This window comes from Medicago sativa, chromosome 7 (assembly GCF_051527215.1).
Source record: "Medicago sativa cultivar Bolivia chromosome 7, Bolivia_mono, whole genome shotgun sequence".
Taxonomy (NCBI): Eukaryota; Viridiplantae; Streptophyta; class Magnoliopsida; order Fabales; family Fabaceae; genus Medicago; species Medicago sativa.
The window spans coordinates 52,380,717-52,394,558 of NC_140755.1; the positions used below are offsets into that span (position 1 = coordinate 52,380,717).

Here is a 13,842-nt window from a genome sequence, read left to right on the forward strand (position 1 = left end):
AACATAAATTAAATAAAGTAAGTGAATAAAAAAGACCGTTAAAATTTAAACACGACACACACACACACTATAAAAGAACAACACACAACACTAGGGCACAACAAACACAACACTAGGGCACAACAAACAAAGGAGTAACACACACACTAGCAAACTTCAGCATCCAACTGAAAATTTGAATTTGATCATGGTGAAGAGGGAAAGAGAAGGAGAAGAAGACAACAAGGGAGAGAGAAGGAAACTTAAGCATGAAGCCAACGGTGCATTTTTGCATTTTTCTCATTTTTTTCTTCTTTTCTTGCTTTCTTTCTTGGTGTTAGTTCATAAAAACTTGTTCTTGATGTTATATCTTTTTGTTTTGTTTTTGTGACACTTTCTTTTTCTGTTTGTAGAAGAGAAAGATGTTTCACCACCATTGGTAAAAGGCCCAAAGTTCTGGAAGGTCCAATGTATTGTAAGTTGAATTATCGTTCATATATTTCCATGGATAAATGTCTAGAATTCTAAATTTTCACCATCGGTTGTTCTTTATAGCTTTGCTTGACACTGTAATACAAATGATCGTTCATATTTATCCATGGATAAATATCAGTATTTCTAAATTTTCACCATGTTCTTTATAGCTTTGCTTGACACAGTAATACAAACTTAGGTTGAATTGCAATAAATTGAACATACTGAAATTTTGCATTTTTATGCCTACACTTTTTGTTTCGCGTTCCTTCGACTCTCCATTCCGGTTGGAAGAAGAACTACCCTTCATTGGATCAAAATAATCCTTTTTCTCAAAGGTTATTAAACTAGAACTATCTGCATGTTCTGATACATCATTGCAAACAAAAGGACTATTTTCAATGTTTATCTCCTCATTATTCCTCTCACAAATTCCATCCTTTTTATCTTCTAAACATGCGAATTTCTAACAACTATTCCTCTAATAATTCAAAATGTCTGTAATGAAGATGTTTACCTGATCAGAGGAATAATGAAAATAATGGAATTTCTGAGAGGTGTTATTTACAGCACTTTTTTTCAATGAGGAGGAATAACAAAATAGTGAAATTCCACTTTTGTTATCTTCTAATTAAACATCAGCTTCTAAACTGAAGATCCATATGAAAATAGTGGAATTTCTGAGATTGAAAATAGTCCTTCTGTTTACCTCCTCATTGAAAATAGTCCTTTTGGAAAACATTGAAAATGTTCCCGATTCTGTTTTCCTCCTCGTTATTCCTCATTCTTCGGATGTTTAAAAGGTAAAAAATTGGAATTTTTAAGAGGAATAATAAGGAGGTAAACATTGAATATAGTCCTTCTGTTTGCAATGATGAATCGGGAACATGCAGATCATTCTAGTTTAATAACCTTTGAAATGGTGAAGAGCACCCTGTTTGTTTGACTTGAATAATAAGGTTTGAAATGGTTACCTTTTATTAGGCTGGTCGTGAAAAGGAGGCTGTCGTTAGACTCATGCGAAAGTGCACAATCTTTTCAGCATTTGTCGTTGAATCTCTTCCGAAATGTGTATATGTGGAAGCTCATAAAGAATCTGATGTCAGAGAGGTATGTCCAAGTGAAACATCTATATTTTCACAACCAATTTAATGTTACATCTTTGATTTTCTTATTATTTTTTTTTTTACTGTTTTAGGCTTGCAAAGGAGTTGAAACTTTAAATTGCAAGAAAATAATTGCTGTTCCAATGAATGAGATGATTGATCTAATGACACTAGCAAGCAAATCTAACAAGGAGGTTCAAAACTTGAGTCAATCGGGTGAGAGTGGAAAGAAACAGCAATTTAGGAAAGGTGACATTGTTATGGAAACAGATGGAGAAACAAAGCGTCAAGTTAAAGTGGTGGATAAAGTGGAGGAAGACCATGTTCTTATAAGAACAATGGATCATCTTTCTGTAAGTATTCAGTCTAAAGTCAGTCAGTCGGTTTCAGAACAAATGATTTTCATAACATGTTTTTTTCTTTATTTTTTTAGGAACCTTATGAGGTGAAAACATCGCAAATTCGTAAACATTTTAAGGAGGGAAACCGAGTTAAAGTTGTTTCTGGTACTCAAGAAGGTGAAACTGGCTTTGTTGTGAAGGTGGATCAGCATGACCACCTGGTCTTATTTACCGATAAAGGGAAGCAGGTGAGTTTTAATGATAGATTTTCTGAAATACTTTCGAATCTATGACTGAATAACAAAATAACCTCTCTTTAGATCTGTGTCCTTGCAGATGATGCTGCAGTAATGACTGAATGATTCTATGACAGAAAAGTGTTACAAGACAGATGGCAAAATTCATGAAGAGTTAGAAGATTGTTTTCACTCTAGTGATTGTGTTTCTATTCCTATCTTGTCTGTAACCATTTATACTTTGTAAAACTCTTATCTCTTGATACTAGGTAGCATATCTTGTCTGTAACAATGAATCATAAATTTGCTTATGCCCTCTCTCTTGAGTTCTCTTAATGATAAATTTGCTTATTCCCAATGATCATTCATCGTTTGGAAGTTGAAACTATGATCTGTTCTAGTTTTATGCTATTTTGATTTAGTGCATGTTATAAGAGATTATCCATGATGAATCTACTTGGAAGGAATATGTACAATCCTAGCTTACACTATCTCAATAGCGTTTCATCAAATGTTTGTAGATGTTCATAATTTGTGACAACCATGAACTTCTATTATGATGGTTTTTATATAAATGTTAATTTTTATATCATTTTGTAGGGTTAATGTTAACACGATTAGAAAAATATTCAAGATTATTATATCTGCATACTAAGTGCAGTATTATTATATCAAGGTTATATATAACCAGATTAAGATTTCTGACATGCTCTAGAAGTTATATATTCAAGGTTAATGTAGGGTTAATGTGAACAATATTCAAGGTTATATATTAAACAGTTTAATATCTCTGATATGCTCTAGAAGTAGCTGACATGTGAAGTATTATTATTGAGCGCTTCTTACAGTTTCTTTGCAACCTTTTGCTTGATAACAGTTTCTTTGAGTGCTTCTTAGTTTCTAATCTCCTCAACAAAGTCAAAATCCTCACATACATTTTCATCGTTGGTTTGGATGTCATTTGGTGTGGCTGTTCTCCAGCCGAGTACTCCAATTTCTACGAGTATAACTGCTTCTGTTCCATATGTGAGGTAGAATGGAAGTTCTCCTGTAGTCAAATGAGGAGTTTGTATGATATACCATGAGAACTGAATGGAGCTCTTCGACCCAGTTACCCTTTGCTTCGTCTAACCTTAGCTTAAGTTCTTGCAAGATCACTCAATTTGCTGATCCGGCTTACCCGTTTCTTTCGTTCGTTTAATGATCTGGCATAACCTTAATTCCATGTTTCTTTCGATTTCCTCTTTTCTCTTATTTGGTGTCATTTAATGATCGATGTATACACGTGAGACCTTTTTAAGTACTAAAAAACGAGTTTCTCCAATGTAGATGCTCTAAGTATTGTCACGTGTTTTATCTTGCACTATACATTTTGTTTTATTCCATTTGAGTATAATTTAGTAAAAGATCAATTGAGTTTTAAGCAACTGTTATTTATGGTATATTCTTTTCATGTTTTAAAATCAAAAGTAGGACCACTGCTTCCTCATCCGGTGTGGTAAACCGTCCTGCACCCTTACCTAGAAACCCGGACCGTACCATTTACACTTCCAACAAAACCTATGCCAGGTTTCTCGAGCTGAAAAAAGAGAAAACTTGGCATGACAAAATTTTTTGGATTAACCCTGAGGGTGAGTATGCTGACATTGTAGCCGTTTTCACTGAGAGAAAGTGGGAGAAACTCCTTAACCCATACCCCAAAATCAACCTGGATCTCTTGAGAGAGTTTTATGCCAATTCTTTACCAGATTGTGATGCTAAGGAAATGCATGCTGCGTTTTCTTACACCACCATGGTGAGAGGAAAAACCATCCGCTTCGATAGGGATGCGATTAATGAGTATCTAGGCAATCCTTACACCCTACCTGAGCCCGAGGACCCTGACACACCTGCCTTGTGTCCTTATGGGGAAAAAGAAGAGGCTGCTGATTGGAATCTTGGTAAGATTGAGAGAGAGATTTTGCTACCAGGAAGGACATACACCGAGTCCAAAGCGGGTAACCGCAATTTGGCTGCTTTCACTGATATGAGGCCAAAAGCTGGGATTATTTTTAAGTTCTTGGTTCATAATGTCTGGCCAAAGAGCCATGTCACCACAACTCCAAAGAAGGTGATGCCTCCTCTGATTTGGCATATCTGCAAAGGAAGGCCGGTGGATCTGGCTTCGATTATTTCAAGAGAGCTGAAGCATGTAGCTCTCGGTGGTGTAGCAGGCCCAGAGACCAGGCTTGCTTTTCCGGGCTTTATTATGGGATTACTTAGGCATCATGAGGTGCCAGTCACCGAGCCTTTTTCAGAAGAGCTGGTTTCTCCCATTGATGACAAGTACATTCGGGGTTACATTTCTAGAGCACTAACCAAAGGTGCCGCTTCTTCTTCTCAAGTACCCCCACCTGGGGATGTACCCCCACCTGAGGACTTTCCAGAGCATGATGATCCTCACCAGACTATGCCACCACCTCAGCAGCCCGGCACTTTTGATTTTTCTTCTTTGCAGGCTTGGATGACTCAGCATGAGCAGAATGCGCAGAATAGAGCTTTCAGGCAAGAGTTGAGAGATAATCACATAATTGATCAGCAGGCTGCTATCTTCCGCAGCAACCAGGGCATCTACTCGCATCTTTACGATGCTCACATGGATCCTCGGTGTTTTTTGTTCACTCCTGCACAGTACTATGATTCTTGCATGTGGCCTGGGGACAGGCCAACCTACCCAGGAGGGGGCAGTGGTGCAGCATTTGGTGGAGCAGCTGATGACCTTACTAGGACAGCCAGTGTCCACATTGGTGGTGATGCGGTGAGGACTGCTAGTATGCATGGGACAGCTAGTGTGCATGGTGTCGATGATGATCCAGAGAGGACAGCCAGTGTCCATTTATCTCAGGATGATATGGATGATGATGCGGCACACTGACCTCATTTTTTGATGTTTTTAGTGATGCTTAGTTTACTTTGACTTCTGCTTTGACTTTTTAGTTTATGTTTTTATTTTTATGCTGGAACAATTTATCGCTTTTGAACTTATACTTTTTGAGCACGGTTTTGGGTGTTCAATATTTTGGTTTAATTTTAATTTCGTTTTGGGTTAAATAGCTTAGCTTGTTGTTTGGTTTTTAACTTATTGCTTTGGATGAAATTTTTGATTAATCTTGCTTGTGTTTCGTCAAAAGAAAAATTGCTCATGAACATCAAAGTTTAAAGTGCTTTATGGAGCAAATTATTGAGCAAAAGCAGGTGAGTGATAATGATATGAATTGTGAGAAAGCGCAATGCCAAGGTATTGGTTTCCTGTTGTTCTAGGTGTTACTATGAATGTGAAATTTGTACTTTGCACAAAATATATATCATTTAATTTTTTTCTCATAAACATAAATATTTTTGAACCACTTAGTACTTAACATAAATGTGAGGTAGCTTCAATCTGTTGTATATATGCTGGAGACCGATAATCACCGTCTAACTTGTTTTAGTTATGTTAAATCTGATAATTATTTTGAACTGTTTGAAAGCATGGAAAGGATCAAGACACTTTTTGAATTGAGAGTAACCTACTTGACCACTTAAAGCCTACCTGTGAGAAGAGCGAGTATCTGATACCCCAACCTGAGCCAAATGAATCAAGTCCTCAAACATGAACTGTCAATATTCATAAGCACAATGCTTGTTGAATTTGCCTGAAAATTTTCAAAAATCCAGTTCATGGTTGAATCTTATAGGACTTTGATAATTTTACTTTGTTGAACCCTTAACCTTTTTGTACTTTGTCCCTTGCCTTAGGATAGGGGAACATTCAATTAGAGTTTTGTTGTATTCAAGTTGGGGAGAAAAAGGAGGCATTATATGTTAAGTTCTGGTGAAGTTGCAAAATAACCTGACAACATTGAATCAAAGAAAAAGTTGTACATTTGAAAAAGAAAAGAAAAAGAAGAAAAAGAAAGAAAAAAATCAAAAATAGAATAAGTTGTCAAGGTTATTGGTTTGATTGTTAATCATCAAAGGTTGTAATTATTGGTAGGGAAGATATTGAATTTCAAGTTGTATTACAAAGAATGTTCCTCTTTGTTAGGCTTTCTGATCAATTGCCCCACATATGACATTTCTTCTGTAGCCCGGCCAAGTTATAACCCTTGCAAGACCTTTTGATCCATGCTTTTATGCTTTTTGAGACGATATTTGGATGAACACCTAACTTAAATAGGATGTTAGCATGATTGTTGGATGTGTGTTCATTACCTTACTCATTGTTATCTTGGTGTTCCATTTACTTTTAAAGAAGTGTGTTAGGAGTGGTTCATAGATAGTTATGTTTATGTTTTGAAGTTTATGATGTGTATTTTGTGCTTAGGACTTGTTTCACATTTATAGCTGTGCTAGGAATAATGGAGAACTTCATGCTTGCCGGTGCTTTCACATTTGAATCACCACTTGAAATTTTTTATTTGATTTGAATTGTTTGGTACTGTGCTAGAAAGCTTGTCCAAAGCGTTGTGAGTTTCCTTTTGATTCTTTTGTTTGAGGACAAACAAAAAGCTAAGTTGGGGAGAGTTTGATAAGTGCTCAAAAGTAATATATTTCATGTGTTAAAAGAGGCATTTTTAGTGACTTGTTATGCAAGTTATCTACGGAAAAGCAATCAATTGTTGTAATTATACCATTTATGCTTTATATGCCTAATTCTACCCAATTTATGCAGGAAATGACAAGCAAGGACCAAAACTCAAGTGTGTGAACCAAGCAAATCTCGCTTACGCGAGGTCATCTCGCTTAAGCGAGATTCCTCCAGGGAGAAGCTCAACCTTCGCTTGCATCTCGCTTCCAGGGTCGCTTGTGGATTTTAGAATCTCGCTTACGCGAGATCATCTCGCTTACGCGAGATTTCTCCAGGGAACAATTGTAAATTTCGCTCCCATCTCGCTTCCAAGTCGCTTACGCGAGATGCAACTTCATCAAGGATCAGGGCTACGTGGCAAGACTTCATTGGCCATGGCTAGATATTTAGGCTTCTCGCTTAAGCGAGATGTATCTCGCTTAAGCGAGATTACACGTTTTCAGCCCATTTAAATACAAGTTTTCCCTCTCTCTAGACTATTCACTATTCCATTGAAACATTTTATACATTTTTAGAGAGAGGTTAGAGCTATTTCAAAGAGAGAAACACAAAGCAAGTGATTAAGGAGTAGATTCAACCCTAGATTCATTGAGACATCAAGGATCTTGGCATGGAATCTTCATCTTTCCTTCATTCCTTGCATTAGTTTACATGTCTATGTGTAACTATCACCTTCTTTGTAGTATTGAGGTAACAATCAAGCTATTATGTAATCTTTTGATCTTTTAATATATAAGGTTCTAGCTTAATGATTCAATATTGTTGTTATTCTTGCTTATAATGCTTTCAAAGACATTCAAGATGATTTGGACACGAACTCTTGAATCTAGAACTAGAATAACAATCTATCTTATGTTATATCACTCTTGACAAGTTTGTAAACCTTTGATAATTACTTTTAATCAAGATTTTAATGCTTTCGGATACTTAATCAGGCTGGACACGGTCGATTAAGTTATCCGATCGACTTTGTTATCGTTTAAGGGATTTGGACACGAATGTTTAAACGCTAACTTAGAAATAACGATGTCGCTTTGGACACGAAGGATGTTGTAGAAATGATTGTAATAATATTGGTTATAAAGCTAGAGTCTGTTAATCGATCGAGAGATTGCTGCTGTTATGCTTGCTCGTTATCTTATACCGCAAGCGAAATAGTTCGATCTCTTCTCATTTTTACTTTTGTCATCTATGGATATAGTGTTACAAACAAACATTTTATAAATGATACCTTAATGTGAAAGATTGTGAACACGCTTATGATATACTGCAACTCCCTGTGGAAAACGATCCTATATATACTCACGTGTACATAGTTATATGACATGTAGAAAACATACATCAACAGTCTATGCCAAGGCTCTATGACACAACACACATAAATGTATGATAAATATACATAGTCAGCTTCATTGATTAGGTTAACGTATAACAAACAATCAATCATCTTGGTTCATTTTATGGATTAGTCCTGAGTGGAGTAACCCCGAAAGATAATCCTTTACTACCGGTGAAATGCTTAGCAAGAGCACACCGGACTCCCTTAGTGAACGTGCGGGTCCCTTACGGCTTACCCCGTTCCCCTTGGAGAACCTTTTGTACCCAACCTTGGATGGAATACAAAAGACACGTCACCTTAACTTAGTGAAATGCGGCTCCCTTGCGGCTTAACCATTCCCTTAGGGAACCCCTTGAATCCAATTTGGATAACAAGAGACATGACACTCTTTCTTACTTTCTTGTAAGCCTTAGTCTTATGCATGAGAAATAAACTTAAACATACTATCTCTTTTACCTCGGACCCTTAAACGATCCCACTAGAGGTAAGCTTAATACTTGCTTAACTTACTTTGTGAACAGATATAAATCGATTCACATCTTACCATACTCGTATGGCACTTAACTTCTATGCGAAGAGATTACACTTCGCGTCTTAATATTCTAGAGATTGATACTTAACTTACTAGTTCTCAACAACTATGTCGAGGCTTTAGATTTCCCTTTCTTAATGGTTAACTTGCTACCCGTTTCTTGACATAATTTCTCTCATATGCCATGCCTTACTAACATGCTTAATACTTGCTCATTTATCATAAGAAATCTTGCTTACAATGATCATTATTTAGGACCTTGGTTTGAGGGGTTTACTTCTATAATAAGACGGCACAAAGGATCCGGAACGAAAAACACCGAATCTGCCAGAACGAGCAAGCAGTACCAGAAGGCACCACTTACTCGCCACTGCGAGTTGGTTGTGAGCAAACCTCCAGAACTGCCATTTTGCTCGCCATGGCGAGTAATAGCTTGCTGTGGCGAGTTATGACAGTCCAGAACTTTTGAAAATGGTATTTTAAGCCCAAAAACCTCAAACCAAGTGTCTCTAAGCATATTGGTACATATTTGATCATAGAATACATGTAAAACATTTATATGGCAAGTATTAACACATTTAGTAAGCATGACAAGGAAAGGGGCAACTAAACTAATACATAAGCCGTAGCATTTTCATAACTTTCATAATAATCTATCATGGCATAAACATGAATCCCAAGGGTGGGAAAACTATCTAAGGAACTCACCTAAAAGATTACACTTGATTCCCACAAGTTTCCAAGCATCAACTTCACTTCATGCCTCAAAACCCTAGCTTTGGTCCTTATTGCTTTCTTGTTCAAACCAACCCACTCTTGTTGTTCTCTTGCAATCAATATCATCTTTATCCTTCCTAGTTCATCTCAAATCCATCCCAAAGCTTTATTCAACAAATCCTAGTTCTTGATTGACCAACATCCAAGGCCTTAGCTCACCAATCAATCTTCAAATCATCTTTCTCTTTGTTTCTTAACCATGAAGAACCCATAACTTGCACAAGATCATGCTTCAATCCCACCTTGACCAAAACCCTAACCTTAATCTCTTCTTAGGTGAGGAAATAGAGAACCCAAACAAGACCAAGCTTCCATAAACTTAAGAGACCAAGAGAAGCAAGAATCTAGAAGTTACCATGGAAGGAAAAAGTTTGGAAAGGATTGGTGTTGAGAGGGAAGAGATCGATGGAGAGGAGGGAGGAGAAGAGAGAGCAAAAACTCTTTCTCTAACTTAGAAAGAGAAAGAGATAAGAAGAATAAGATATTTTGGCCAAACACCAAATAAATATCCTTCCTCCTGTGAAATTACCAAATTGCCCTTGCCTTAAACGTGTTATATCCATCTCTGATACTTACTCCGTAATAAGCTGACACTACGTAATAATATTCTCCATTAACCTTTCTTTCAAAATAAGTTCTCTGGGACGATCGACTGATATAGTTCTGATACTGACAGGCGGGATGTTACATTCTACCCCCCTTAAAGAAATTTTGTCCTCGAAATTTAGAGATCACCTACTAATCCTCATATCAAATTCTGTCCAAGCCCACTCGAAAGATCTCGTAGCATACTTTCTTCATTAAAACACGTACTTAACTTCTTTCTTTATCCGCATTAAAACGAATAAACTCTCTCAAACTTAACATCTTTCTCAAATCACTGAGCTATCTCAGAAAATCGTGTTCGAAATACATCTTATCATGTACACATCTTACTATGCATACATACCCTTTCTCACTGTACCTCGAGTCTCAAGCCTCTTACTTACGTTACTTATCTGAATGATGCTACAAATCTCTCGTCTTTTCTCAGAGTCTTAAAGAGAACTTACAATCTCATTGCACCCGAACTCATGGGTAACTCAAAAACACTCAATAACTTGCCAAGTCCATTGCACAGGTACTTGAATACTCTTGGCGAAAATTTACGTGCATCCCGAATACTAATGGCATAACACGAACGTTGCCGCCTCTTCAGGAAATCTCATCTCTATAGCATCTGCATGCCTTCTAATACCACTCCTTGTTAAGTAATAACGATACTTGTTCTAGTATTTCTAAACTTTGGTACATAGGTCCTTGGAACTAACAATTACTTGATTGAAAGAAAATCTCATTTTGAAACCAAGTTTGTAACGGTACCTCAGAACCACAGGACGAGTCTCTAAATTTTTATTAAAAAGGTTTTACAACTCGCCCCCAAACTTGTCTGTAGCAAGTCGGTCCTGAAGTCTGTACGTCTTAGGTGAGCTTGTTCACTTAAAACGTATCTCATCGGTCTCAACAATGAGAAATATTTTAATTTCTGGAATAAACATCGTTCCAAGTTCCTTAATACCCCTTTCAGCTTTTAAAGTTATAAAATCATGTCTTAAAATTTTTCTAGAAAGCATCGTTATCTTTCAACAAGTATGGTACAAGAGGATATATACTTCCTCATGCTTAACTCATGAACCGTATCCTTACGGAATAAAACTCTTGAGCTTCAGAAGCAAATGCTTCCCCAATCCTTTCTTTTCTCACCTGAATATCTCAGATACACTTCTCTAAATACATAAATCACATAAGATCCTTGACCATGACTCATTTCTTTTCTCCGAGTACACGGAACCTGATTCCTTAGTGAGACATATTTCTCTTAACATAGTACATACTTTTCCTGAACACATTCAACCTTACCAAGTGGACAGACCGATTACTTCACTAGTGATATCTCTACTCTTCCTTATCATATTGAAAACTCCTTGCTCATTTCTAGATACTTCTCACTAAATTTGCATTACTATCTCAAACATTCTTCACAAAGATTCTTATTAATAAGTCCACATTCCATGACTACCAATTGATTTTTGTTGCGCTACTCTGATTTCCACCGGTTAGCTTAAACCAATACTCTATTTTGCTGTGACGAGTGAAGCACCACAATCCTGTTTACCTCATGATTTCTATCTTCTTGAACTATTTCAAAATCTCCCATGATGTAACCTTTTTCTAATCTTTACCACTGGTTTTGGTAAGACCAACTCACGATAAACTTATCGTATACTCTTATACTTTTCTTAGAAATAGACCTTATGTTCTTACTGGTTGGTTTTACCTTCCAATATAATCGTCATTCTGAAACTTGTTTCCGAGCGATCTTAACTTAGAGAGCATATCTTGATTCTTGGTGTACCTCCTTGCTACTACATACTTGCTATCCTCCTGAGTCGTCCTCTCTATTTCCCATAGTAGACTCCTTTTGCTCTTGGGCATATCCTCCTCGAACATTTAACCTTGTATCTTCATATTCTACATTTTGTTTAATCATTCTCATGCTTGCTCGTTAGTCCTTCTTTTAAAGAAAACTTTATAAACTAGCACATGGGTCATTGACGTTGACAATTCTTTACTATTAAAACATATACTAAACCTAGGCCCCAATTGTTACTCTAAAATCACAGAACAAGTTGATAACACTCATGTGTCATCAAATCTTGGTTCTAGTGAGTTTAGCCCACTCTACGCGAGTCGTAACAAGTCGGTACCTACAAAATTTTAATTTTAAATTTCGAAAACGTCAACTTCTATCACCCATATGCATACATCATTTCTAAAATCACATAAACTTTACGCTTTAAGCTCGTATCGAGCCTTAGCAAATCAGTTAAACAAAACATAGATTCAGGGGATACTCTTAGTTCCACAGAAACCGAGAACCTTGTGCTTTCATGTAACTCTTCGTCACTTAACTTCTTACTTCGTGTCTTCACATCCGTGACGTCCCATCCAAATACTGGAACTTCTAAATTCTTGGTCTAAGCTCATACTTAACTCCTGATACATTATCTTCCAAGGTTACCTCAAGCCGAATCAATTCCGTTAATGGTTGCCCATGCCTTTCTTCTTGAAAACCTTAGGGTGTGATATGCATTTATTACTTGACGTCATAAAAGATTTTCGTGTTACAAAAGGATTATGAAAACAACCCTCCAATAGTCAACGAAACCCTGGAGATGAATTAACGGTTTTCGGGAAATAGGAAATCTCATTCCAGGTTTGCTATTGGCGAGTTTCTTCAGTTCAATTCTCTGAAAAAAAATACTTTACATACAATTATCATTTCTCAAGTAATCCAATGCACATCAGTCACTCCTACCTTCATAAAATACTTTATCATCTATGCATGGCAAGCATCTTCCTAATTTGATATAATTTTCGGTACGTTGGAAATTAATGCATTAGTCCTGATGACATAAAATTCCCGCTTAAATTATTAGCTTCTTCCGCTACAAGCAACTTTCCTCTCTGCATGTTGCTTTAAAACAATCTTCCGAACGCTAGAACCTTGTCCACTCTGAGCACACAAGCTCTTAATTCCATCACATAACTACTTCTTGGGAGCTCACTAACTCCGTCAACATACGTCGACTTCTCCTTATCTTAAAGCCTTGCGCTTACGTCTCAGGATCAATTCCTTTCTACCTACGACTTTTGCCGAAGCTTCAGGTCATGCTTAGTCATATACAACTTCTTCACTTATGGGTATACGAATTATCCTTAACATCTTCAGAACGTTCCTTCTCTTCCCTATCTTACATTCCCGGTGGATTCATACTTCTACTTACTTAATTCGCCGGCCACCTTCTGGCACAATCTACCTCTTACTAGTACTCATTCCGAGCTCTTACTTCTGATCTTACACCTTCCAGTGCATCTCCATCTTATGCTTCGTTCCTCCTTGGTCCCATTCAGCTCTCAGGCATCCGTCCTAATCGTCGAATGCTAAATTGAGTTGATCAGGCTCAACTAACATCAACAACTAGAACATTTACCCGGAACCTAATGGTCCCACTACCTCTGTTGTAACTTAATGACCCAAGGCACGATCTGAATCGACCTGCTCTGATACCAAATGTAACACCCATACTAGACGTATCTAGAAAGTCTAGCACGTGCGTTATCTTTAGTACTGGATACATTAAAATTTACAACAATAAGACTTCAAATGAATGTTTATACAACAACATGCGTTCGCACAAGAGATTACACCTTAAACTTTCCTAATACATAATGTATACATCCTTGAAGATCCACAACATCCGGCATCGGGTACGAACCAACACTTGTCGCAGCATCCATTCGGCTACTAACTTGCAAACCATCCTGATATCTGAAACAAATAAGGATTGGGATGAGACATAATGTCTCAGTGAGTTCCACCTAACCCTAGGCTATAGGCAACCTCAG

At 37.1% G+C, this 13,842-nt stretch overlaps 1 protein-coding gene across 1 annotated transcript; it reads left to right on the forward strand.

Moving 5' to 3' along the window:
* Nucleotides 1-187: 187 nt before the first annotated feature.
* On the forward strand, nt 188-2,262 carry LOC146906655 (putative transcription elongation factor SPT5 homolog 2). The gene is made up of 6 exons (XM_085728913.1): nt 188-260; nt 393-454; nt 1,438-1,563; nt 1,652-1,912; nt 1,993-2,148; nt 2,221-2,262. The coding sequence occupies exons 1-6, from the start codon at nt 188-190 to the stop codon at nt 2,260-2,262; spliced, it is 720 nt and encodes a 239-aa protein (XP_085585039.1).
* Nucleotides 2,263-13,842: the final 11,580 nt, after the last annotated feature.

Bases quoted from the DNA above. Each gene is read 5' to 3' on its own strand.
- LOC146906655 (XM_085728913.1), top strand. From the start codon at position 188: ATGGTGAAGAGGGAAAGAGAAGGAGAAGAAGACAACAAGGGAGAGAGA. The intron at 455-1,437 runs GTAAGTTGAATT...ACCTTTTATTAG, and splicing joins TCTGGAAGGTCCAATGTATT to GCTGGTCGTGAAAAGGAGGC. The intron at 1,564-1,651 runs GTATGTCCAAGT...TTACTGTTTTAG, and splicing joins AAGAATCTGATGTCAGAGAG to GCTTGCAAAGGAGTTGAAAC.